At 45.9% G+C, this 27,875-nt stretch overlaps 2 protein-coding genes across 3 annotated transcripts in view; one reads left to right on the top strand and one right to left on the bottom strand.

Moving 5' to 3' along the window:
* Positions 1-27,875, bottom strand: part of slc5a10 (solute carrier family 5 (sodium/sugar cotransporter), member 10) — an 88,298-nt gene that overhangs the window by 29,043 nt on the left and 31,380 nt on the right. For both annotated transcript variants that reach the window (XM_018097449.2, XM_004918057.4), the window contains exon 9: positions 23,892-24,027. In XM_018097449.2, coding sequence (XP_017952938.2) covers positions 23,892-24,027 — 136 coding nt within the window. The remainder of the gene's footprint in view (positions 1-23,891; positions 24,028-27,875) is intronic.
* On the top strand, positions 16-27,646 carry fam83g (family with sequence similarity 83 member G). The gene is made up of 5 exons (XM_004918055.4): positions 16-591; positions 12,750-12,917; positions 19,130-19,254; positions 19,696-21,409; positions 25,526-27,646. Exons 1-5 carry the CDS (start codon positions 112-114, stop codon positions 25,886-25,888), a joined length of 2,850 nt encoding a protein of 949 aa, XP_004918112.1. The 5' UTR covers positions 16-111; the 3' UTR covers positions 25,889-27,646.

Genomic DNA, 27,875 nt, shown 5'->3' with positions numbered 1-27,875 from the left:
TCTGTTCCCTACCTGTAAGTTGTGTGAGGAGAGGATCAGTGAGGGGAGCGCTGCCGGCAGGCAGGAGTCGGGGAGAGAGCGGGTATCTGCCGAGGGGCAGCAGGGCACACCATGGCGCTGTCACAGCTCCAATGCCTGGACAATAACCATGTGAACTGGAGGGCCAGCGAGAGCAAAGCCGAGTTCTTCTACAGCGAGGAGCAGAGGCTGGCCCTGGAGGCGCTGCTGGCCCGGGGGACCGACGCTTTCTATGGGGTCGTCAAGCAGGAGAACATCAGGGACTTCCTCTCCGAGCTGGAGCTGAGCAGGATCGCCGGCCGGCTGGAGCCCTTTGACCCCGACTCTGGCCACTGCAGGGCGGCCGGGGAGGATGGCGAGCTGGATAGTGGGGAGGAAGAGGAGGATGGGGGGCAGTCGCTGGAGTACTGGCCCGAAAGATCGGACTGTTCCATTCCAGAGCTGGACTTGGGCTGGCCCGAAGCTGTAGCCTATCGGGGGGTGACCAGGGCCACGGTGTACATGCAGCCCCCGGTAGATGGGCAGCCCCATATCAAGGAGGTGGTCAGGAAGATGATCAACCAGGCGCAGAAGGTGAGTTATAGTTGCACCTATGTAACTTCTGTCTGCCTGTCCAGCAGTCTCTCTCATTCTGTCTGTCTGCCTGTCTAGCAGTCTCTCTCATTCTGTCTGTCTGCCTGTCCAGCAGTCTCTCTCATTCTGTCTGTCTAGCAGTCTCTCTCATTCTGTCTGTCTACCAGTCTCTCTCATTCTGTCTGCCTGTCCAGCAGTCTCTCTCATTCTGTCTGTCTAGCAGTCTCTCTCATTCTGTCTGTCTACCAGTCTCTCTCATTCTGTCTGCCTGTCCAGCAGTCTCTCTCATTCTGTCTGTCTAGCAGTCTCTCTCATTCTGCCTGTCCAGCAGTCTCTCTCATTCTGTCTGTCTGTCCAGCAGTCTGGCTCCTTCTGCCTGTCCAGCAGTCTCTCTCATGCTGTCTCTCTGTCCAGCAGTCTCTCTCATGCTGTCTCTCTCATGCTGTCTGTCTGTCCAGCAGTCTGTCTCCTTCTGGCTGTCTGTCTGTCCAGCAGTCTGTCTCCTTCTGTCTGTCTGTCCAGCAGTCTGTCTCCTTCTGGCTGTCTGTCTGTCCAGCAGTCTGTCTCCTTCTGGCTGTCTCTCACTTTATACATATCTCATGTGTCTGTCTATCTTTCTCTAAGCCTGATATAGACAGACAGAGGGAGATCTATAGGAGACTGCCAGGCAGTGGAGTGATTGTCTGTAGCCACCTGTGACTCCATCTCTCCAACAGTCTGTCTGTCTAACAGCCTCTGGCAACTTGCTGCCCTGCCAGCTGTTGAACTACAACTCCGGCTGTCAGGCAGTCGCTGGGAGTTGCAGTCCATCAATATGGTGAGATATTGCCAGAGGCTGATCTATGGTTTTGCCGTGTTGGCACGTTGCGCCTATCTATAAACTGACACAGTCGCCAATAATCCACGTAGCGCAGACCAAGGTATAGTCATTGAACTCCCATTCTGCTTATATAATACTCTAGGAATTTCCTTCTTGCCCTTGGTCTGTTGGGGGTGCTGGGAGTTTTAGTTGAAAAACAAGATTCCGATACAACTCTGGGAGTTTTAGTTCAACACAAGTGCGTGGATTCCGATACAACTCCCTGTAGGGGTGCTGGGAGTTTTAGTTCAACACAAGTGCGTGGATTCCGATACAACTCCTGGTAGGGGTGCTGGGAGTTTTAGTTCAACACAAGTGCGTGGATTCTGATACAACTCCCTGTAGGGGTGCTGGGAGTTTTAGTTCAACACAAGTGCGTGGATTCTGATACAACTCCCTGTAGGGGTGCTGGGAGTTTTAGTTCAACACAAGTGCGTGGATTCCGATACAACTCCTGGTAGGGGTGCTGGGAGTTTTAGTTCAACACAAGTGCGTGGATTCCGATACAACTCCTGGTAGGGGTGCTGGGAGTTTTAGTTCAACACAAGTGCGTGGATTCTGATACAACTCCCTGTAGGGGTGCTGGGAGTTTTAGTTCAACACAAATGCGTGGATTCCAATACAACTCCCTGTAGGGGTGCTGGGAGTTTTAGTTCAACACAAGTGCGTGGATTCCAATACAACTCCCTGTAGGGGTGCTGGGAGTTTTAGTTCAACACAAGTGCGTGGATTCCAATACAACTCCCTGTAGGGGTGCTGCCGGAATGGGTTGATCCACCCGTGTGATTCCCCTAGGGACCTGCTTCATTGCTCAGGAATGCTGACATTCCCCCGAGGTGCAAAGCAGGGGAACATGGGGGTGAGACACTTCCCGTAGGAGGAAAGCCATTTCCTGTAGAAGGGTGGTGCCACCCATTGCCCAACTTGTTTGGGAGAATTGCACCCATGCCCCTTGATTGAGGATTCACCGTAAGGTGATGCAATAGAAACCTTCAGCCGTATGTATTTAGAAGACTTGGGCACGGCTATGGGCACACAGGGCAATTTGGCAACTATGGTTTAGGTGCTGGGGTCCATCTCACCCCCATGGCATAAGCTTGCAGGGAACAGACATGTGACTCGGGGTACGGGCACCAAGCTGCTTGTACGCCCAGGATGTGATCCTTTTATTGCCCGGCAGGCAGTGGTGCCAACCTGTATGCCAAACCTTTCTTCACCTTCTGTCAACAAAAGCAGCAGATTAAAACTTTTTAAAGACGCACAGCTCTGTTATAGAGAGAATAGCCAGTGTAGTGAGATCCTTGCAGGGGCCCCTGACGTACATTGCTTTTGTTTAACGGACAGAAGTCTGTATATGAGCCTGAAAACAACCTATGATATTCAGTAACGCAGTAAGTTGGTAACTGGATGGGGTTTTGCTTTCTCAGAGAGCAGCATTTCTGTCACACTTTATGGCTGAGGATCTAGCTATCATTATAACGGCGGTTTTCAGACCACAGTGGTGTGATATCCTGTATCTGAGACCTGCTGTTTACATCAGTGCAGACTCTTTATTTAGGATAGTGACATGTTTTATGCACTTAAGCAGCACTTTTACCATTTACACCATTTACTTTCCCCTGCCCCAGTGAGCTTACAGTTCAGTATCACATACACTCACGCACTGATCCTGTTTTTGGTGTTTATATAGTAAGGCAACTTACTAAAGTGCCCTGACTGGAATTGAACTCAGGCTTGCCCTTCTGGGGGCCTTAGGTTCGATTCCAAGCAGAGATACTATTTATAATACAAATTATTTGTTTACTGCGTGTCTGTGTATACATTGAAGCAGGGCCATTAGGGAAAATGTTCCAATTAACGTACATCCCATGGCTTCTCCTGAGTCACATATGCACTGTGTGTCCCAGTTAGACGTTGGCAAGCTCCCATGTTAGATTAACAGCCCTGATAGAGGCTGCCATAGCCTCCAAGTCATAGCGCAGCTGTTAACTTTGCTCAGACACGCAGGCAGCCATGCTGGGCTGGAATGCTGCACCAATCGCCTGTCTATGGCAGAGGAGATAAGGTGATATCTGCACGTGATGCGCTGATTGCTTCTTTTTATGAATCATCAAACCCGGTAATAAAATGCCTGGAATCTCAAACCGGAGAGGCACCTTCCGACGCAAATACATGTCCCAACTCACTCACAGAAATAAAGGGGATATAATAAAATCATTGCTTGATATAAGGAGCTGACCTAGTGCTTTAGTTGGGGGCCATTATGACTCCAGGTGAGGCAGTCGGTGCACAAGGGAGTCAGAATAGTCGGCATTTAGTTGGTGGGCAGCTACTGTACTGTGAATAAAGGTCATTGGCTACTGAGTTGGCATTGTCTTAGCCATGTACTGTGATGGCGCCTCCCCTTCAGCTCTTCAATTGGATCTCCATGCCCATTGTGTGTTATTCTGAGACAAATTGCAATTGGTCTTGATTTTTTTGTGTTTTTTTTACTTACGATATTTAGATTTTTGTTCAGTATCTGTTCTGTTTGGAATTCCAGTATCTGTCTAGTTGCTAAGGTGTTATTTACCCTAGCAACCAGGCAGCGATTTGAATGAGAGACTGCAATATGAAAAGGTGAAGGACTGAATAAAAAGTAAAATTTTGTTTGCCAGGGTCAGTGACCCCCCCCCCCCCCCCCATCTGAAAGCTGGAAAGAGGTATAAATGCGAGGGAAATAATTAAAACAACTGTAATAAATAAATAAATATAAGACCAATTGCAAAGTTGCTAGCAATAGGACAATCTATACCATACTCAAAGTAATCATAAGGGTGAAGACACACGGAGCTACTTGTCACGGCTACAGACATAGAGACAATGCTGATCATTTACTGATAATTGTCTGTGTGTGTGTGTGTTTTAGCAGAGGCAATTCTCAGTATAGTCTATGGCAGGGGATTTGTAGCTGCTACTAAGTAGCACTGTGTGTCTGAACCATCCCCTTTAAATGCCACAGCTTAATAAATAGGTATCTCATTTCAAGTCTTGCTGGAAGTATTCGAGAAAATAATATCCCTTATTTTTTTGGCCGGCCAACATTCCTTCTGCATTCCTCTTGGTGTGGGAACCCTTTTGGGAACGCTTGTGCGTTATGAGCCTCGTCTCGCTGTAATACAGCAGAACTGAAACGCACCGGGGCCAAATGAATAAGTGATGACAAAGGCTGTTCCAATTGCCCCTTGCAGTTAGGAACTAATTACATTTTTTAGGATTTAGTGTCCTGTTTCTCAGGCCCGGCGAGGCCGACTGGAAACCCTACCTGGCCAGGGTGGAAGGCAGATCCCACAGTAATGTCACAGCTCTGTGGCTAACCCGGCTATTGTTTACCCACAACTCCCAGCATCCTTGGGAAAGTGTCAAGAACCTATAAGGTAGCCCATTTTTATTACTTTGTTTAGCAGGGATAGTAATAATCCTGGCTATACCTCTTGGCATTTAGAAACTACAACTCCCAGCATCCTTAGGAAAGTGTCAGGAACCTCTAAGGTAGCCCAAGTGTATTACTTTGTTAAGCAGGGATGAGGCTTGAGGTCATAGTAATAATCCTGGCTGTCCCTCTTGGTATTTAGAAACTACAACTCCCAGCATCCTTAGGAAAGTGTCAGGAACCTCTAAGGTAGCCCAAGTGTATTACTTTGTTAAGCAGGGATGAGGCTTGAGGTCATAGTAATAATCCTGGCTGTCCCTCTTGGCATTTAGAAACTACAACTCCCAGCATCCTTAGGAAAGTGTCAGGAACCTCTAAGGTAGCCCAAGTGTATTACTTTGTTAAGCAGGGATGAGGCTTGAGGTCATAGTAATAATCCTGGCTGTCCCTCTTGGTATTTAGAAACTACAACTCCCAGCATCCTGCAGGAAGTTGTCGTTTCAAAGAGGCTGCATTCTAAATCCTAGCATATACAAGGGGTTAAGCAGTGGGATAATTATCCTGAATGCAGAAGAGGAATTTACCATCTCCCTGCTGTTTTTTTCTGTCCAGACATGGAGATAGTGGTTTAACCCTTGTTTCCTCATGCTCCTTTGTCAGCTCAGGGCTGGTAAATGCTGCCTGCTGATTGGTTGCTATGGGTTACTAGACCCTAGGATTAGGTTGAGGCTCTGGAGTTTCTGCATTGAAAATAACTGAACTGAAAAGATGAATATATGGGTGCTAGCGCTTATGATGGCACAGAGAGGGTTAAATGTATAATGCCCTTTTATATTTTTTAAACGTATTACAAAGAGAGTGGGTGGTGTGGGAGCTCTTGGGCCCACAATGATGCTCCTGAATCAGCAGACAAGGTCATTCTATTTACGTAAAGGGGTGTCTGTACGCTCAATAGATAACCATGAATGGTGGAAAGCGCTGAGTAACTATTTTAGTACCCCCCCCCCCAACGCACCCAGTGAGTCTGAGATTCCCAAGCAAACGCGTGAATAAACTGCGGCACGGCAGAGCGATTCCCATGTAAGCTGTGCTTTATCTCTATTGATAGCTAAAATAATACAGCCCTTGTTTAAAGGGTAACTTATACCAATTGATACCGGTTACAAGGGGAAGTAGCACACGGTGTATAACTTGCTTTATACAAAGCAAACTGAATTGCAGAAGGGTGGCATTTATGGCTATAGCGCCTCGTACGCTGTTTATAGCCGTGTTTTACTGGGGGTGGGGGGATTTGGGAACACTGAAGGGGCCTTGAACTAAAGACACTGTGCATGGAGGGGGGTTTGCTGGCATGGAGGGGGGTTTGCTGGCATGGAGGGGGATTTGCTGGCATGGGGCTGCTGTGTGAGTTTGCACCTACAGTCGCTCTGCGGAAGCACAATTAGAGTCTTTTGGCCCCAAGGCACTCTTACTTTCGGGGTGCAGACTCTCTGTGCCTGAGGGGCACCCATAAATATGGCACAGGCCATAAATGAGGACATCCCTCCACTCTCAGTAACTGGATTTTTATGGCCCAAAAAACCATTACTTTTGTTTAGTGACAATTCCTTTGTCCCCAAACACTGACCCACTTTCCTGGGAAACAGACAGATTTTTTGGGGCAGAGAAATGAGACACAAAAACAAGACAAACAGAACAGACAGGATGTTCAGTCCTCGGGCTCTTCTGTAGCTCAGTGACAGTGCAGCCTTTCCCTCTGTCCCTTTATTATTGGCACTAATAACATATAATGGTCACCTCACAGTAGCTAATAGCGGTGTGTGTAATTGCCTGCAGCCTTGTGCCTTTATATGGTCACAGAACCCCTCAGTGACTTCTAATATCCTTATTATTTACAGTAGGGGGTACATTATCCCTTATAATACACGAGTGATACTCAGAGTTCCCTGTATAACTCAGCCTGCTGCTTTGTGCCTTTATATGGTCACAGAACCCCTCAGTGACTTCTATTATCCTTATCATTTACAGTAGGGGGTACATTATCCCCAGAATTCCCTCTAATATCTTTCAATTTCCTATCAGCCAATAGCTGCTCTGCTTGTTATGCCCCCTGGCTGGAAGATAAGGTGTGGGACATACCCAGCAATCTCATTTCCTTCTGGAAAAGCTGGAATTCACGTTTCACACCCTATTGGGTCAATAAGGCAAAGCGCTGACACCTCCCTGCTTAATACCCCTCTAGGGTTTGTACACATGGGCAACTTCGCAACTTTTAATCTCTCAGCCATTTGTCACGCTATTTAATGTTTATGTAACACTTCTGTGTTCACCCTAGTCCCTGCACTCTCATGTAGCCATGATGTGTGTGTGTATATATATATATATATATATATATATATATATATAATATAGTTAATATGTGTACACTGGTCGGTTGGGGAACACACAGGCAGCCAAATTGGCCAGTACAGACCCTGAGCTGTTCAGTTGCCCAAATGTGCCATTTTCGGTCACTGGGCAGATTCTGGCTGGAATTTTGGGTTGTTTGGGACTGAAGGCAGATGTCAGGCACCTAGGTCAAACATTGACCCACAATTGTGTGTGTATGTGCTGGGCTTCAGAGGATGAAACAAAGAAGAAACAAAGCAGAATGTGAAAAAGAGCCATAAATTGTGCCGGATGCCGGTGTCACTGAGGAATGGGCAGTATGGGGAGCAATGAGGGAGGGAAACTAGGCCAAATGGCCAAGCACACACACAGGGCTGGGCAGCAGAGATAGCGATTAGCCTGTAAGCACCCTGGGGACCCAAACAGTTTCAAAAGTGCTGAATAAGTGCTGATTAGTTTCCTATTGCTGATCCTGATCATTTCCTGATCCTTCTTATCTCTCTCATTATCAAATCCTGTTAAGGGCTTAGTATTCTGCACTGATGGAATTAATGAACTTTAGATAAGAGGGGTCATTTACTACCTGCGGGGCAGAGTGCAAAAATAGGTGCAATCGCCCATGTTTTTTTGCAGGTAGCAGAATTGCTGCAGGTCTGAGAGACTTACATTCACCCCTGAATACAACATTGCCTGCGTGTGGCACCATGAAGGTGCCCAAAAAACCTCTCTTGATAGCCTGTTGGTCCATGTATGGAGCCAAACTGACAACCTGGCCAACATGTGGATGAAAATTAACCGCATCTATTGGATAGGTTAATCCCATAGCGTGAAGACCACATTGGCCCAATGATTTGGCCATATAGGATCTTCATAGGTCCCCATTATTATCCTGGGGGTCAAATGACTTAGTAAGTTCCATTTTGGTAAGCCACACTGGTGGGCAAATTAGGGATCAGTGTCCCATTATTAGTATAGAACCTCACTGTACTGTATGATGGAAGTATGCCTACTAAGGAGGCACCGTGGTTGGTGGCACAATGCGCCTATGGCTCAGGGTGGCATTTGAGTCCTAGGCCGGCTAATCCTGTGCTCACACAGCGATGCTTTATTAGTTTGTGTCCTTTGTGCCGAGTCATAAATGAGCCGGAAAAGGCCAAACAATAAAGGCTATCAGACGGCAACTGTTTTTGTCACTTTTTTTTAAAAAAGACCTTCAGGGGACGCGTCAGCCGCTTCTCATGTTACCGAACGCTCTCTAACAATAAGAGCCACACGAAAATACACGCTCTCCTTCCATGCCCAGTAGTCTCGCTTCCCCTGCCTAGCTATTAGACAAAAACTCTCATTCCAGGTACCGGCACTTTAAGCCGGGGTGACCTTTGTTGCAACAACAAAAAACAAAGTGCCGCAACACATCACTTGAAATAAATCACATGAGAGATTATCATGCCGGGTCTTGTAGCTTCAGAAACTAACATGTTGGGGGCGTCTGGGCAACAGGTTCGGGGATCCAGATTGAGTTTAAAGGGGATGTAAACCCTGCTGCATTGCACTGCTCAACCAAACTTTATTCCGTTGTTGCTGGACTACAAATCCCAGAATAATGTAACATATAATGAAGGTAGAGGCATGCTGGGAGCTGTAGTCCAGAAACATCAGGGTTGTATTCTTAAAGCAATATTGCACAATAAAACTTTTCCCCAAATCTCCACAGCCAGCGGCTGCTTTAAAATGCAAAGAATCCTCCAATGAGAATCCCAACTGATCTGTGTAAATCCGGCTCCCTGTTCTCTGTTCCTGCAATTGGAGATGGGAGTATTAAGCCCAGTTTCCCAGCACTGAACAAGTCTGTCCCTTTATCCCCATGTCTGATTCCTGTGCCATATAATGAAGGGACAAAATTATATGATTATCTCTATATGTAAGGTACCAGCAAGATGGCTGACACAGTGCCGGGAATCGGCATTCCCATTGGTCAGTTCTTTTGCATTTATAATGAAGTTTTTGATCAGTAGAACTTCCCCTTGTCATGTATTTCATTAGCTCAGGTAATTATTTTAAAGCTGTCAATGCCATTGTTTTGGACACGCTATCTGTCTCCTTCCTCTTCACCTTATGTTTTATAATGCTTTTAAGCCAGCAGAAGGCATTGTCTAGTAGCCCAGGGGTGTGGCCTGACCATTGTGGGTTTGGCTTGCGGAACAGGGCAGCAAATTTGAATGTTCTATGGCTTGGGACAGCTTGTTAAGTTTTAAAATAAAGCTGAAGCAGCATACATATTCCCCTGTGCTAAGCAGAATTCTGCAGGGTATTTAGGGCCACAGTGGCCCTTTAAGACTATAAATGTTAAACATACATATTAGTGAGCTAGAAGCTTAGCTTGCATATTAGTAGCCTCCGAGCAGGCTGGGCGAGGCTCCTGAGTATTTATACAGCATTTTTTATCTGCTGAATTAGCCACATAACGTCATTGTTTGAAGCCAAACAAACACATTGTTTCTGCCCAGGGCACTGAAACAGACTGTTCCGGCCAGGGCACTATCTGACGCTTCGTGGGTTTCCTCCCACACTCCAAAAACATTACACGTAGCCAATCGCCCTGCACCTTTCTAAGAAATCGGCTACAAGAGACCGGGACACGGAGCCCCAGTTTTAAGCTTAATTTGTGCTATTACTTGATTTCCTTTTTAGTGGCTCAAGGAATGACGAGATCCTGATGCCCAGTGTTGGCCCATGACTAAAGGTCGCCAAGTGAGCGGATCTTCTCCCGTTATCCCCACCTACGGGTGGGCGATATCGGGCAAATTCAGGCTAATTCGGTCGTTTGGCCCTGATACCGACCTGCTCGATCGATATCTGCCCGATTTCAGGCCAAATGTTGGTCGGGCAGGTCCATCTTTTGTGCCCCTACACGGGCCGATAAGCTGCTGAATTGGTCTAAGGGACCAATATCGGCAGCTACAATCAGCCCGTGTATGGCCACCTTAAAGCCCTGCAGTCTTGACAGTGCTACCTATTGTTGCCTGCCATCCCGCAGCATCAGTGCGGTCATTATTACACCTGCCTGCCCCCAATAGCCATACGCTGAATACACTATTAACATAGTGTTATGTTGTATTGAGTAGCAAGATACCAACCAGAGTTGGCTAAACCAGCACAAGGTTTGGGCACTGCAGGCTGGCATGGAGAAGGCTCACAGCATTTGGCAGCACCAACAGGTATTGTAGAGCAGCCACGGTTGGTCAGTTCCAGGACTAAAGGTGCCCATACACCTTCAGATCCGCTCTCTTGGCGATGTCGCCAAGCGAGTGGATCTTCTCCCAATATCCCCCACCTATGGGTGGGCGATATTGTGAGAATCCAGGCTAATTCGATCGTTTGGCCCTGGGGCAAACGATCGAATTATAACGACGGGTAAAGGCAAAGTCGTAACCTGCACGATCGATATCTGGCTGATATCAGGCCAGATATCGGTCGGGCAGGCCCGTCGGTAGTGCCCCTACACGGGCCGATTAGCTACCGAATCAGTCTAAGGGACTGATATCGGCAGCTAGAATCAGGACCTTTACAAGTTCTGTTTGGGAGCAGAGAGATCTGCTGAAGTGGAACAGTGTAGCACCAGCAAGGGAATGTTGGGGGGCAATTCAATTAGGCACTGACCCAATGGCAGTGGCACTAGGGTGGCATTTTAGTCCCTATTACTCGCAGCGAGTTGGGGACCCAGTAGTAGTGGTAAGGGTAGGACTCCTTTTGCAGGAACAGAAACTCTGATTTAATGGTGGTCAGCAGGTCAGGCTGTGAGTCCTAGAAGGAAAAAAATATGGGTTTCAAAAATTAGACCCGCGCTATGGGTCTTCCAAGCACCAGCTGACCCCACAAGGCTTCTGTAGGATGTCAGTGTGAAGCAGGGGAGTAGGAGGAGATCTGGTTACCAGTATAAGCAGCAGCAATCAGAATGCCCATTGTGACATTGCCAAGGTGTAACAACCCCTACTTTTATACCCAAAACTCAGAGCTGCACAGTGAGGGTTACATTACAGGCAGCGGGTTGGTGCTTATACCCTTCACAGTGAAACCCATTATAAACAGATGTATTCTCTTGTCTCAGCACAGATCCTGCGGTGAGTTTCCCTCACATGTCGGTGTACGGCAGCTCCATGGCACAGACTGGTATAGGAATAATTATACAGCAGCAAGGAGCTTCCAGTTCTAACCCAGACACGGCACCAATTAGATTTCTCGTTAGCTCGGCTGTGGGTGTGTGGGATAATGACACAGATGAAAGCGTTGTTGCCTTTAAACAGACGCCACCAATTTGGAAGTTGCTCAAAATGACATCACATGCGTTCAAGCAGAATCTAGAACATTTTGGGATTAATGAACCAAAAATAATTTCCTCCAATTATACACAAAACCAGCGTCTTCTCTTTTAAATCCGAAGCTCTCATGTGAGGTTTACAGTACGAATGGTCTGGGCTATTGCACAGCTGCTGTATAATGTAGCATGTACAGGGGCACTAGTAGCCATGGCCCGGTAAATGGGAAAGTGGCCAGTAGACCGAGGGCAAAATGAAAGGAGGCTAAAGGAGGCAACCTTATCAGTAAAACTCTGTGGGTTTCAGACTGAACGTTGGCGCCCCATGCTGCTTGTAGTGGGGCCCCATGATGCCTGTTAAACCACTATATTGTTCCCCTACAATAACCAATATTAATTAAAGGAACAGTAACACTAAAAAATGAAAGAGCTTTAAAGTAATAAAAATATAATGCACTGTTGCCCTGCACTGGTAAAACTGGTGTGTTTGCTACAGTAACACTACTATAATTTATATAATAAGCTGCTGTGTAGTCATGGGGGCAGCCATTCAAGAAAAGGCACAGGTTACGTAGCAGATAACAGATAAGCTCTGTGGAATACAATAGTATTTTATCTGTTATCTGCTAAGTGCCTGTGCCTTTTCTCCTTTGAATGGCTGCCCCCGTGGCTACATAGCAGCTTATTTATATAAATTATAGTAGACTTTCTGAAGTAAACACACAACTTTTACCAGTGCAGGGCAGCAGCACATTATATTTTAGTTACTTTTACACACTTTCATTTTTTTGTGTTACTGTTCCTTTAAAAGCAGGTAATTCTGGGGTCTCAAGGAGAAATCCCAGATTTATTCAGGGTCCCATTAAATCAAGGCAAAGTAAACTCTGGCATAGGTATTTTCCAGCTCTAAATAATGAAAATCTTCACTGTGCTAAAACAGGATTTCAATAAGAACTGTGACTGCTGTGGTCTGAATGCTGTGTTATACAGATAGCTGGAGCCTCAGCCATAAAGCAAGGAGGAACTGCTGCATGAAAATAATTTTATCACTTCCCTATATGAGCAGAAAAGGGATTGTGAAGTTATTTCCCTTTATTCACTATATATATAGGCATATGTCACTGCTCTAAAAATTCCCATAAGAGGTGACTGGATGCTAATTACTGTTTTCTCCCCCCCCATAGGTAATTGCTGTCGTCATGGACCACTTTACGGATATAGATATTTTTAAGGACCTGCTAGATGCCGGCTTCAAAAGGAAGGTCTCCGTGTATATCATTCTGGATGAAACAGACGTCAAGTACTTCCTGCAGATGTGCGAGAAAGCTCAGATGCACAAAGGGCACCTTAAGGTGAGTGGTTTTTGGGGTTGGGGGGTGGTGGCCCCCAGTTCAACATTTTCATTGATTTTAATGTCATTTGTCAATGTTGAAATCATTATTTGTCGGATATTCTCAACATGGCCGGTTCTGACTCCTGAAACAATGTAGCAGAAGCAGCTGATTAAAAGACCTGACTTGTGCATTATTGTTTCAAGAATCAGACCCAGGCAACGGAGAGGGATAAACAAACGCTGCTTTCAATAGCAATTACACGTGCAACTATAGGGAAAGTTGCTTAGAAAGGCATTTTTTTCCATTATGTATAAATGCTGCTTTTGGGTGGAGTTGCACTTTATTAAGTCCCGTTCAGCTTGTGCTTAAAGTGAAATGAAAGGCATGCCCATGCAGGGGAGACTTCCTGTGCGTAGCAGGTAAGTGCGTGCTCGGATCAGGACCACCTGGACGCACCGTGACTTGATAGGGGAAGTTAGCGGCCTGCCCCTGCATGGTTGGGAGACGCTCTGCCCTGTGGGGGGCACTTGTATCGACATGCACAGCAGCAACTAAAGGCAGCCTGTAATGTGATACACAAGCCCCCGGGGCTAATGCAGCCTGACTGTGCTTTAGGGCTTCCCTTCTATCTCTTACACCTGACTCAGTACAAGAATTACTGTTGCTTAAGGTGGGAGACGATCTGCTCATCTACCTACTGTGGGCGATATTGAGCTAATATTGGGTATATGGGCCATCAGGCCAAGGACTGCATCAGCGATCTGATGTGGTCCGTGATCCAACGGGAAAATCAAACCTGCCCGATAGAGATCTGCCCAATTTTAGGGTAGAAGGTCTGAAGGACCTGAAGCAGCAGCTGCAATCTGTACATGTATGGCCTACTTTCTCTCCCACCACAGCATCTACCTGTGTCCTTTGTGAGTCCCCTTTGGCTGCATGTGTTGTGTAGAGACACTAGGGGTCATTTAATCACCACCATGATTTTGCACTTTGCACCCTGTTCAACTGATAGCACCCACAACAACTAATGAATTGGGTGCAAGGAGCAGAGCACAGAAGGACCCCCCTACCACGCTTGGGTATGTAGCTAGTCCTATGGGTGAAATGGACTTGTATCACTTTATGGTTCTAAAGTGACAGTATTTTTCGTAGGGCTGTGTTGCTTGCCCGTTGCTAAGGAGCGATTGTATCTCCTATAAATATTACAACCAGGGGGCAATTAAGTTGTAAATATCTCGTTATCTGATTAAGCGAGCGCCACCAGTGGCATGGCAATGTGACATCCCTGGGGGAGGGATGAGTGGCGGCTTTATCTACCCCCGACAAGGCCATAATAATAATAACAAGTATCAACGTACAATAGTAAGTACATGCGACTACCCCAAGGCACAGGGAGGCAAAGGGGCAGTGGGAATAAAGACCGGAGTAGTATAATGCCTAATAATAGACACAGATTGATGCACCCTCTCCTAGTTCAGCCTCCTCTCTGTTTTTACAATGAGTTGCAAGCGTCCAATCCCTCTGCTTTCAATGCCAAGTTTGTCCGCTCTGGGGCCACAAGGGCTTCTGTTGACCCTTAAGACACATAAACGTTGTGCCAAATAACAGCAGCAAAAAAAATTGCATACATTGTGAGTAAATAATACTAAAATTGCAGCCAAGACTTTAAAGTCTTTAAAGGGGAACTTAAGCTCAACAACGAATTCGGCTGCACCTTAAATTGCAGGGTTCTGTATCAGCCCAAGGCCAGCCCTTTAGCAGGGAAGATCTGTGCCCCTGAAGATGCCCCAGTACCCCCCCCCCCCCCCATCTTCTTTTCTGCTGATTCACGGCACGTGCTCTGGGCTGCTGTCTAGTAATGTGCAGGTCAACGGATATTTAACCCACGCCCAACGCGGCCCACGCATCCGTGTCTAATTATATACCCACGCCCGACAGACGCATGTCTATAAATAGATGCTGCCCGGAGTGGGGCACAGTTAGGGCGGCAGAAAGAACTCGGCCAGAAACCTGCCCGCAACCCGAATATGTTGTACGAGTGTCAGCCCCGACCCTTCCGGAACATGGGTCCCACATGTTTCGGCCCGGCCTGCACATCACATACAGCTGCCACCTACCGGATCTTAGGAACCCACATTATACTGTATATAAAAGTCCCAAGACACGGCAAGTCAGTAAGTAATTAAGACTTGCATTACATGGCAGCTCAGAAACCAGTGTACCCTGCAGCAGCATGTAATTATGAGCCTTTTGCATCAGTTTCCATGACAGACGAACACCAGTTTTAGCTTAATGATTTCCCACAACCCCTAAGCTTAGCTTCCCAACAGCAGCCCCAGAGCACACTAAGCATGTGCAGTGCCACTGACACACACAAGATGGCCGAACAAGATCCAAGATGGGGACCTGCAGGAATGGAATCATTACTGTTATAGGGCTGCTGAACCTCTGGGTTCAGTGTATAAAATCAGCATTTGTAGCTGTATTAATGTTTAGCCTTTACTTTCCCTTTATTGTGTAAGTTCTAGTCTGTGAGTGGGACAGAGGGGCCCCGGGGCATGATGCTGTGTTTGCAGAATAGGCTGCCAGCTGTGTGTGTGTTTGCTCTGTTACATACCCGCCCCACCCTGACATCTGACTGATCTATGGCCAGGTCCAGGCTGATATATGGCTTTGCTCTGTATGGGGGGGGGGGGGGCACAGGGGCACACCAGGCTTAATTAAAGGGATATCGCCCCATAACATTCCCTATTTGTACTCGCTCATTCACACAGGCTGTAATAGTGCCGTTATTTTCAGTGATGCCTTTATATAGGCATTTTACATTTCAGAGGGTTTATTGCTCTACATTATCTAACCTTTCTTATCTATTTTGTTGTCATATCTGCTCAGTCCCAGGCATCTACAGGCAGCAGTGCTGCTGCAGCAAATGCAAATGATTTTGGATAAAGGGGAATGGATCCTTCCCAGGGGGGTGGTAATGTAATTATAGTTGAAAGGTTTTCTAGTGGTCTTGAAACCCATAGCAACCAATCAGCAGGTACAGTTACCGGTCAGCTGACAAACTAACAAGTTTTACCTAAAACATTAAACAAAACGTTTTCTGATGACAACTATGCCTTTAATGGAAAAGGAACAGTATACTTTCTGGGGGTGCCAAATGTTAGGGGGTGCAGCCAGGGTCTCGGGTAAGTGATTAAAATGACTGGGGGGAAAGGTGCTTAACATTTTGGATTCCCCCATTTATTATACCTTTACATAGATAATTCATATGTAGAGGCAGATTAATATTACCCAGCTGGTACATGTTGCCACTTAGTGGGTGTGTGCCCCAAGCTTCCATCCAAGGCATTGGGGCCCTAAAATGTTTTCAGTGTGGGGCCCACTGTAGCCATTGGCCCGCGTCCTGCAATAATGCCCTGACTAGCACATAGGTGGCACTGCCAGGGAAGGCTAATTACTGGTCTGTATTGCAGCAGCTCGTTAGCTGTCAGTTTGGGTGGTGCTGGCAGTCAGTGCGCTCATTACCCAGAGCACATGATCTGAAAGACAGTCATTTCGCCAGGGGGAAGGGCGAGGGCCTCAAAATGTACGGAATGTGAGATAAAATAGAGAGGGAGAGGGACTGGCGGCTGAGAGAGAGTGCGGCTATAACCTTTCACTTGCAGTCTTAATTATATAGGAACGTCGTTAGAAAGTCCTGTTAATATTATACTAACCATACCCAACCTCGGAGCAATATATAGGGATCTACAGAAGAGATAGGCAGCCCTCAGTACCTCTGGCAAGGGATTCTGGGAGAAAACAATCTGTATCTGCTGGTTCTGACTCCTGTAACAGACTGGGAGGAGAACTGGCTCCTGCTACAATGTTTCAGCAGTCAGAACCAGAGGAAAGAAAGGGATACAGAAGTACTGCTTTCAATAGCAATGACATTTACAAACAGCTTTAAGTTGAAGTTGCTCAGGATGGCATTTTCTTTCAGAGGGTGCAGGTCTCAAATTTAAAGGGGAACTATACCCAAAAACACTGAGGGTGCCAGTTTGTTAGGCATCTACAGAGGTTAGTAATGCAATTAAAGTTTTCGGGGTGGAGGAGGGAGGGGCACCTTTGCTTTAGGAAAAGCCCCAGCCCTGGGTAGTTTAGTGTAGATGCGTATTGGTCAGTGTGTAACCAATGAGAGTATATTGCTTTCAGTAGCCTCACCAAAGCTGAACTGCTGATTGGTCATTAGGGGTAACTATTTAAAGTAATGAAATTCGTGTAAATAAAATCTGACGTACATTGGAGAAAACACGTATAGAGCCAGTCCAGCCCCCCATCCATGTATGTATTAATACTGGCAAACACCAGACTGTTACGCTGCCATCAAGTGCGCACATAAGAGCCCTTAAACATGTCAGCGGCTTTAGTAAGTGTTTGGAGAGGGAGGGCGAGACAACACGGGGTTAACAGAGGCTAAAACCAACCAAAGCACCACTTACTATATAATGGCCCTGACTGCATGTCTGTTGGAACTTGACATTCCTGGCGAGAGATAAACCTGTAACCACATTAAAACAGGGGATAATGTACCCCCTACTGTAAATGATAAGGATATTAGAAGTCACTGAGGGGTTCTGTGCCCATATAAAGGCACAAGGCTGCAGGCTGAGTTATACAGGGAACTCTGAGTATCACTCATGTATTATAAGGGATAATGTCCCCCCTACTGTAAATGATAAGGATATTAGAAGTCACTGAGGGGTTCTGTGACCATATAAAGGCACAAGGCTGCAGGCTGAGTTATACAGGGAACTCTGAGTATCACTCATGTATTATAAGGGATAATGTCCCCCCTACTGTAAATGATAAGGATATTAGAAGTCACTGAGGGGTTCTGTGCCCATATAAAGGCACAAGGCTGCAGGCTGAGTTATACAGGGAACTCTGAGTATCACTCATGTATTATAAGGGATAATGTACCCCCTACTAGAATTAAGTCTAAAACAACTGGACTTTTCTGAGTTTTTCTTGAAAACGTTTCACCACTCATCCGAGTGGCTTCTGACAGGTGTAAGAAGGTATGATCCAATCACAATGGTTCATCAATGAGAATCTTGGTACCATTGTGATTGGATCATACCTTCTTACACCTGTCAGTTTCAGCTAACACCTAACTGAACAAGTTCAATGGAACCATTGTGATTGGATGTCTGTGACTCTACTACCATCAAGAGTTTAAATACCAGGGAATTCCCTACCAGTCATTTGAACTGAAGAAGCCACTCGGATGAGTGGTGAAACGTTTTCAAGAAAAACTCAGAAAAGTCCAGTTGTTTTAGACTTAATTGTACTAGATACTGTATATCATGACCTGGATGAATGAGAATCTTCATAGATGTACCCCCTACTGTAAATGATAAGGATATTAGCAGTCACTGAGGGGTTCTGTGCCCATATAAAGGCACAAGGCTGCAGGCTGAGTTATACAGGGAACTCTGAGTATCACTATGACCATATAATGGAAGGAGGCTTCAGACATGTTTTATGCAAGTCACATAATCATGAGCTGATCAAATTAGCAGATTTTTGCCCCATTTGGCCACCCACATTCTAGCCAAGCCTGCTGATCTGATCTTTTGCCCCTAAGCCAATGATTGGGTCACAATGAATGCTGGTCCAGTTATGCGGCAGCCCCAATATATACTCTACAGATTTAAGCCCTGGCAGCGACTGCAAGTTTTTGGGAAATCTTGGGGAAATTGTTGCTCCCTGGCAATCATTGGGTAAAATGTGCCAGGAGTCGCGCCCTGCTGTCAGAGTGAATAGCCCACATTGTAAATTTGCAGCAGCTCTGGACTTGTCGCTGGGATTATACAGGGCAGAACAAGCCCATTGCTGTGCAGCTTTCCTTACCATTAGGAATGGGCATCGTGTTTATTGCCCCCCAAATGTATCATACTTGGGTGCTGTGTAAGGGAGAGGGAATATATATCTGAGATTCCACTTACCAGCTGCAGGGGGCACCTACTTAGTTACTGGTCTGGCTACATTTATGGATCACCACAACCTAGATATTAAATTTTCTAGTGTGTTTTTTATCCCATTGTGTTTTATGTATTTTTAGTATTTGTTTTTTGGGGTGAGGGGAGTTCATTTGATGACCTAAAGCTTCCATGTTGCGCATGTATGGGGCCTGCTTTGGCTACGTATTGTGATTGTAAGTCCAATATATTTTTATATTTCAGAACCTGAGAATCCGCAGCGTGGGGGGCTCCGAGTTCTACACGCGCTTTTCCACCAAATTCAAGGGGTCTTTGGGGCAGAAGTTCATGTTTGTGGATGGAGACAAAGCAGTGTGTGGCTCCTACAGGTAACTCGGGGGGATGTCTTTAATATATGGAACAGCTTCTAAATCCCACCTATCCAACCCGACTCAAGGTCTGACCATAGATGCACTGAATGGCCAAAACCAAGGGTATTAACATGAGGTTGGACCTTCCTCTGCTGCCATAACAGTCTCTGCTCTTCTGGGAAGGCCTTCCACTAGGTGCTAGAAGATTGTTGGTGGGATTTGGGTGAGGTCGGACACTGATGTTGGGGATCAGGCCTGGCTCATATTTGTATTCCAATTCATCCCAAAAGTGTTCAATTGGGTTGAGGTCAGGGCTCTATGAAGGTCGGTCATTCTCTCTTGACTAATGGGGCAGCCTTTTGGCTAACGTGTGATTGGGGCTTGTTCAGGTGCCCAGTTCTTTGACTACAAAGCTGCACATTTTACATAAGGTTTTCACACTCTTTCCTTTCCTTTTAGTTTCACCTGGTCAGCTGCAAGAATCGATCGGAATATTATCACCATGCTTTCTGGACAAGTGGTAGAAACCTTTGACCGGCAGTTCCAGGATCTCTACCTCATCTCTAAGGGAGTCAGTCTCAAGAATATTCCAATGGAAAATGAACCAGAGCCTGAACCAGTGTTGCAACCAACCTCTGTACCTTCAGGCCCCTCAGAAGCAATTGCCAAGAAGCTCATTAATCCGAAGTATGCACTGGTCAGAACCAAAAGTGCCAGTGATACAGGGGCTGAGCTGAAACAAGAAAAAAATTCAAAATGCAATAATATTGTCGCTAAACCCAAAGCAAAGCTCATAGAACAGCCACCCCATGAGCAACAGAAACACCCAGGCCTACAAAATATGGAGAAGGCAAACATGTTTGACTACCTGCCCACCTGGGTGGAGCCAGATCCTGAACCAGGAAGTGATATTTTGGGATACATTAATATTATCGACCCAAACATTAAGAATCCTCAGCTTTACCAGATGAATAGGATCAAGATTTGTGATACGTCACAAGCCACTGCCCAATTCCTGCAAGACAAGGAGCAGGAGCTGAAACAGTCTGAATGCCAGGGAGAATCTGAGCCGAATTCTGAGAAGGAAAAGTCTGGATGTGGCAATAGTGAAACGACTACAATGAGAAAAGAGGAGGAACCTTCTGAAACCCTTGTTCATACAAATAAATTGAACCAAGGCAGAGAAGAAGTGGAACACTCTCCTAGCCCGGCCAAGGATTCTACACAAACCAGTGAAGTCAAGAAGTCTTCTCCAAGCCAGAGCAGTGGTTCCAAAGTAAGTCAGACTAGCCAAGGTGAAGCGTCTATGCCAAGCCAGACAAATGTCTCAGCCAGCCAAGATAATCAACCAGCTTCATGTCAGGGCAAGGACATTGTTTCCAAAAATCCCAGGCAAGAGGAGGCATCTAATGTTAGCAGTAGCAGTGGAGCTACACTTGTACAGGGCAGTCAAGGGGAGCCACCCGTGTCAAGCACAGAGGAAGCATCAGCACCATCACCAGCTCCTTGTGGGAACTTGGAGAAAGAGCCTGTAAAAGACACTGTTGATAAACCACCAGAAACTAGTGGTAAAGACCCTCCACTAGAGAATTTTGAGTCCCTGCTGAAAAGTCAGCATCTTGTCATTCCCAGTAACAAAGAGCCAACATCAGGACCACCAGTGCCAAAGCCACGGACACTGCCGGTAGTGGACTTTATAAGCATGAAAAATGCACAGAATGCCAAAGCAGGAAGTACGAGCCCGTGCCTAGCTGAAAGCATCATGCCTTCCGTCAATGGATTGGACACGGAAAGGACAGAAGACACCACTCAGAATGAGAAAGCAGAGGATGACAGTGACGAGGGTTTGCAATATTTCTCCAGCGGCTCCGGCTCTCTCCCCCCTTCCAGTAATTCTTCTATATCAGAGGAGTACTACTTGCCCACTCAACTGCAGAGAAGGAACTCAGAGGATCTTTTCAATGGGGAATACTATCCTGGGCAGAGGAAGATGAGCGACGGCCACATAAGCCGAGGAAGCTTCCTTAGTCCTCTCCAGACAATGATGGACATGGGGCAGATGGAGAACGGAAGAAGGAGGAACCCCGCTTTTGAGCAAGAGCTAAAGATGGCGATGGCCAATAGCCACCCGATGCATGGGAATGAAATGATTTATTCTATGGAACCTAACCAGGTATGAATCATTGCCAGTAACTGTCCTTCTTCTTCATAGATCGACCCGTTTTGAGCAACTTTTTAATTGTTCTTGAGTAGAGATTTGGTTAAAACCCTAAATCCTCCACAAAATATCCGGCTGGGATTTGGTGCATCCCTAGTTGTCATTTTTATTGTCTATAGTTTTTAAATTATTAGCCCCCACTTTTACCACTTTTTGGCTTGCAACTAAATATGCTATATGGCTGAGGGGGTCGCTGACCCCGGCAAAACAACCACCTTTTATGGCTTATCTTTCTTCTGAGGCCCTCTGCTACCTCCTCCAACTAGTTAAAATCCCAAGCCTGATGGCTGCACCACAAACAATTATGTATAATTTTAACATGAAGACCAGTTGCCAACTGTATTACAAAGTAGATTATCACTGCCCACCACTGCCTACTAATAGTTAATTTAAAGGTGTACTACCTCTTTTAATAGCACACAGTCCAGTGCAGAATAAGTGAAGTCTTACATTTACACTGAGTTTATAAATGCAATGATAACAATTTAAAGGACCAGTAACACCATGAAGTGTTTTTACCTGTTTGTCCAGTACCTGTAAATAAACTATTTATCGACCACAAATGTCCTGTTTAATCAGAAAGCAAAGTTTTTCATTGATCGGAAACCCACAAATGACTTTTGATCCCTGTTTATCTCTGCGCTTAAATACCAGAACCATTGTATTGTACACTGATTATCAGCTTACCCATAACAGGTAACTGTACATTATATTGAAATGCACAGAAAACCCTTGGTTGATCTGTGCTGTTTGCATAAGGGTAATATATACCTTGGCAGGAGAAGGAAGATGTATGGGATCCATTATCCAGAAACTCGTTATCCAGAAAGCTCCAAATAAAGGGAAGGTTATCTCCCATAGACTCAATCAAACAAATCTTATCAATCTATAAGATTGATTTTTCTATTTCTCTATAGTACTTAAATAGTACATTGTATTTAATCCCAACTAAAGGTGCCCATACACCTTCAGATCGCCAAGTGAGCGGATCTTCTCCGGATATCCCCCACATACGGGTGGGCGATATCGGGAAAATCCAGGGTAATTCGGTGATGGAATTATAACAATGGGTATAGGCAAAGTCGGTTTGGGGACTGCATCAACGAGCCGATGCGTTCACCGATCCGACTAGATTATTTAACCTGCCCGATCGATATCTGCCCGATTTCAGGCCAGATGTCGGTCGGGCAGGCCCGTTGGTAGTGCCCATACACGGGCCAATTAGCTGACGAATCGGTCTAAGAAGCCAATATCGTCAGCTAGAATCGGCCCGTGTATGGCCACCTTAAGATATAATAAATAATATAATAAATAATCCTTATTTAGTAGACATAAGAAATGGAGATCCAAATTACAGAAAGACCCCTTATCTGAAAAATCCCAGGTCCTGAGTATTTTGGATAACAGGTCCTGTGCGTTCCTGTAAGATCAGTGATACCAGGGCGCTGGGTTCTGTTGAAGCTGCCCTAGAACTAGAATAGAGGGCGCCATATGCTGGGAGGTTTCTGATTAAAGGAACCGTCTGTGTAGAGAATTAACCCCTGATGTTTCAGCTGTATAATATTCAGGAAGAGCCACTTGCTTTCTTAATGTGTCCCTTTATGTAATGCTGCATAATGGTATGTGTTATACATACAATATATCATTGGTTTGTTTATTAACAGATATCAGAAGTCACAGAGTAGCCCATAGCCATATACAGGGGTGAGGCTACAACATGACCGCTAATATTCTTATATTTAGGGGTGCAGTAGTTATAATACACACGTTTCATGCGTTTGTTACACTTTAAGGTAGTATCAGAGTAGATAGTTCATCCCTGTGGCTACTGGGGTACCATTTTGCTTTTGGCTGTGGGGCTCCATTTTGCTTTTGGCTGTGGGGCCCCGATACTGGCTTTATAGACTTTCTATGTACAAATAATAAAGGAGCGTGTCCATATCCCCTGTAGCTACATAGCGCAGCCCCTGCCATGCTGTGTGCCCGGTCAGACAGAGGGAAATGGCTGTATTCGTACAGACCCTATGGGGTTACAGATTAGTCTGGGAATGCAATCTGCTGTTGTTCAAAAGGAGCCTAAGGAATGCTGGGAATCTAGGGGCCGCTTTCATGCCTCTCACTCAATCACGGAACCAGCTATTCCTGTTCTCACGTTCGTTTTAATGATTTCAGCCTGTTTATGTCCTTATCAAGAAACATTTAAAGCCTTCAGGTTGTTATAGGAAAGGGCGTTTTCTAATGCTGATGGGAATATGTAGAAAATAGCAAATTCTCACTAGAAATGATTGGTCAGTCAGGGCTATTACCTGGTTACACTGGGCAGAGGGAAGAGACCCCTCAGATTCAGTATTATCCCCCCCCAGCCAGTGGGATAGACTTGCCCATCATACTCTCGCCCTTCCCTGGCATTTTGGTTGTGCCAATCTGTGGGCCTTACCTGGATAAAGAGCTCGGCTGATCATCCCTGGCATAATGATGAATATCATGGGAAGCATCTTTAGGTAGCTGGCGAGGATGGATCCGGCCTTGGCGTGACTCAGGTTCTTTGCAGACAGGGATCTCTGTACAATAACCTGGAAAAAATGGAAATGGTTGGATCCGTTAAAGAGCAGGTGTGAGTTACTGTAAGGGAGCTGCTAGCTACTATCTCGCATATATATATATATATATATATTATATATATAATATGTACATACACACACTAAGGTTCCATGAACTGGGATTAATGCTGTGTTTTATAGGCAATTTCTGCAGTCATCTTATCAGCATGTCTGGGGTTAATGTAGTGCTTTGAATCCTTTTTCTTCAGTGGTCTTGCTGGCATGTCTGAGGTTAATTCAGTGCTCAGAAATCCTCTTTCTACAACTGCCTTACTGGTATGCCTGGAGTTGATTTAAGACTCTGAATCCATTTTATGTAGTTGTTTTACTTTTACTGGCATGTCTGGACTTATCCAACAATCTGAACCGTAGTCTTGCTGATATCTCTGGGGATAATTCAAGGCTTTGAATCCATTTTATAAAGTTGTCATACTGGCATGCCTGGTGTTCATTGTTGGTGTTGAACCCATTTTATACAGCTGTCTTGCTGGCATATCTGAGGTTAAATCAGTGCTCTGCCTTACTGGAATGTTTGGTATTAATGCAAGGCTTTGAACCCATTTGATACAGTTGTTTTACTGGCATGTCTGAGGTTCATTTTCTACAACAGCCTTACTGGCATTTCTGGAGTTAATTCAGTATTGTAAGCTGTATGAATTGCTACGTGTTGCGTGCGTGTTAGGAAGGGTACTCTGTATCAGAGGTAGGGTTTTATTTGATATAGTTTGTAAGGGGTTAAAATGACAGCTACATGGGTCATACCTACACACTCATCCGTGTTTACGAGCACTTGAGACAGGGCGTGGGCTTAAAGGCTTTGTTTTCCTGTGCCCTTAGTATGGTGTGAAAAAAGTACAGCTTAAAGGGACAATATTTTAAACAATGAGGGATTTGGAAGCCTATAAATAACACCAAGCGCTTTCATTACTGAGGAAAACAATTTTACTCTGGTGTCGGTAATGTGTTCCAGTCGGTAATGTGCTTGGTAAGGTGAGCAGGAGTGCCGCCATTTTTCAACCTTGTGAAGGGAATCTTCTTTAGTGTGGGGATTATTCTCTTGTATTGGACCCTGGGGACAATTCTCCTGTATTGGACCCTGGGGACAATTCTCCTGTATTGGACCCTGGGGACAAGCTGATTTTGAAAGTATCTAAACAGGGTTGGTGGAGAAGCCCAAATGAGAGGAGCAATCATGGCTGCCCCAGCTGCTAGTAATAAGCACAAACATGCAGAATAAGCTGTTCCACTTGCTCCTTGTGTTCCTTATTGAGTCCCCCCGCTAATGGCGGCTCTGATAGGGGTACATGAGAAGAAAGCAATCTCAGACCACAGGCTCTTACTCAGGTGGGCCTAAGCCAGAATCACGTGCCTGTATGAAAGCTGATAGGCCCCCGTGTAGCATCGCAGCTTGTGCAATACAAATGTCCCTCTTCTTGTATGATAACATTTCTTTCTCTTTCCGATCCCAAAGGGGTATCCATTTGGCAGTAACGGCCCGTCTCCAAGCTACGACAGGTTGCACATCCATCATCAGGCCAAAAACCCAGGGAGAGCCAGAGGCAGGAAAGAAAGCACGGGGGTTCTCCGGGGGTACCCTCAAATCAGAAAGCCTGAAGGACTGGCGGCACGGCACGGCTTCTGGGGGCCCAATCACGCGGCCAATCCTCCCAGTCCTCTAACGGCAAACCCCATGCCTGTCGAGAACCCGACCACTCCATTCGGAATCCCCTTCTCTAAGCTAGCTCAAGCCAAGCATCTCAAAACCAAAATGGGAGCTTCTAATCTGGACTCGAGGCGGAGAGGACACGGGTACCTAGGACACAAGGACCACTGAGTTTATCCTTGGCACCTCGGCCTCTGGGATGTCTTCCTTCTGATTTCCTCTCTCTCCAGTCCGGGTCCGAGTCACAGGTTCATGTTGCGGACGGCAGAAATGCGCAGATGAATGTATATGGAAATACGCCCAATACTTGGGTACCGCCATATTTAGTTTTTTCTTTTCCGCTCCACTCATGGAGAAGGACCAAAAATGTGCTGCTAAGGTTTCCCTCCCTACAGGTGTCTGTCTGTCCCAATACAAATGTATATACCTAAGTGTAAATAGGCACTGGGCAGTTTGGGGTATGTTACATAAGCTCTGCACCTCGTCCAGTCTCGCTCAAGCTGTTTACTGTCTTACTTGAAACAGGTCATTTATAGAAGCTCCGTTGTTCCACCCATGAAGGCTTCTTACCCAGCTTTGGCTGTAGGTTGAACCTTATGGAAGTGGGATGATGGGAGTGGGAGTTTGTTTTTTCAGGACCTGCAGATTGCCCACCCCTTGGATCATGTGAATTTTTAGCCCATTAGGACCCCTTTTGAAAGAGCGGCCTCTACTGGCCCAACAGGGTTCCGTGCACCTTGTGACGAGCTCCATAGCAGCGGTGCACGTCGGCGCAGCCTCCTTTTCTAGCACTGGGCTGGCGTCAGCCCGACGGTGGGCTTTTTTTCAATTCGGAGGGGCGGTCTGCAAGTTTCCAGGCTGATGATTAATATTATTTTGGTGTTTGTAAATTTGAACTTTTTTTTTTTTACTGTTAATATTTATGAGATTGTATAAAATGTGCAACCTGGAACTGTACAGTGAATAATGTACTGTATGTGAGTAATTGGTGTTATGGGGAAGCTACAGTACACGTTTTACAGTATTTTGCAGGGCATCAGTATATTACATTTAGATAGATAGTGTGCCCTTCCTTTGGTTTGTTTTTTTTATTTCAGATTCATTGAATTCCAGTGGCTGTGTGATCTCTAGGATCTCTGGCACAGGGATTAACAGTCGCCTACCTATGGGGGCCAGCAACAGCGAGCTTGGCACAGTCAGCCATGTTTCTGCACCTTGTACCCTGCCCTGCTACTAAATGGTGCAGATCTGGGTGCTCCTTTTGGAACACTGACCCCAACAGGGCCCTGTAGAGCAGGTATGGGGACAGGGCTGCAGTGACAATGAGCACTAAGGAGCCTACTAAAGCGCCCCTATTGCTCTTCTGCCTGGGATTTCTGTATATGATCTATTTTACATTTTGCCCTGGGTGGCTTAAATGTCATATCTAGGCAAGATGACAGTTTGCTGCCGTTACCCTAGTTTAAGGCTACAGCCATGCAGGGCTGGTTCTCGGCCTGTGGATAAACACAAGTCAAGAATCGGCCCCCCCTGCACCCAGAGCCACTATGTTGGGCACATGGAGTGGATTTTGGCTCTGAAATGCCTGCCTCGTGTGCCTGCACCTAGGCCAACGCTATAGCTCCGGGGCCAGGCTTGTGGAAAGGCCGTTTGGAGCGTAGGTTCTGAGAACATGGCTGTAGCCTAAAGGGTTATAATACCAATTGATCCACTATGAATGTAAATCTGCCCCAGGGTACTGCATTCTGTATACACCTCCTGTGCAAACTACTGCCCTTTGCTTTCAGCCATTTTGGACCCAGAGCTCCTCCCTGCATTGTGCGCCAGTAGATGTACAGGCAGGAAGTCTGATGTGGGTTGAAAAACGCTTCCCCTCCCTTACAATTGTGGTCATACCCTACATATCTCCTTAAAAAAAAAAAAAAAAAACTGAAAAATTTGCACTTGTTTTTGAGTCGATTCCCAGCGACTCTCATGTAGAATATGAACTGTTTTAATGTATAAGGTGCACCTTAGCTATAGCCTGCCTTTCCCTGGCACTAAATCATTCCTTTGCCCTGTTAATGGGATATGTCAGCAGTAGGCTGTTTGCTGGAACAAGGGAAGGTATGTAATAAACAGGTACATCATGTAATAAAAGGCACAGGAGCAGTAACCC

The sequence above is a fragment of the Xenopus tropicalis genome, chromosome 9 (assembly GCF_000004195.4).
Source record: "Xenopus tropicalis strain Nigerian chromosome 9, UCB_Xtro_10.0, whole genome shotgun sequence".
NCBI classification, from domain to species: Eukaryota; Metazoa; Chordata; class Amphibia; order Anura; family Pipidae; genus Xenopus; species Xenopus tropicalis.
Note: the sequence above shows the minus strand (reverse complement) of the source record. Positions and strands in the feature narration are given on the sequence as shown.

Coding starts and splice junctions, on each gene's coding strand:
- fam83g (XM_004918055.4), top strand. CDS start 112: ATGGCGCTGTCACAGCTCCAATGCCTGGACAATAACCATGTGAACTGG. Junction 592..12,749: donor TGATCAACCAGGCGCAGAAG/GTGAGTTATAGT, acceptor CCCCCCCCATAG/GTAATTGCTGTCGTCATGGA. Junction 19,255..19,695: donor GCAGTGTGTGGCTCCTACAG/GTAACTCGGGGG, acceptor CTTTCCTTTTAG/TTTCACCTGGTCAGCTGCAA.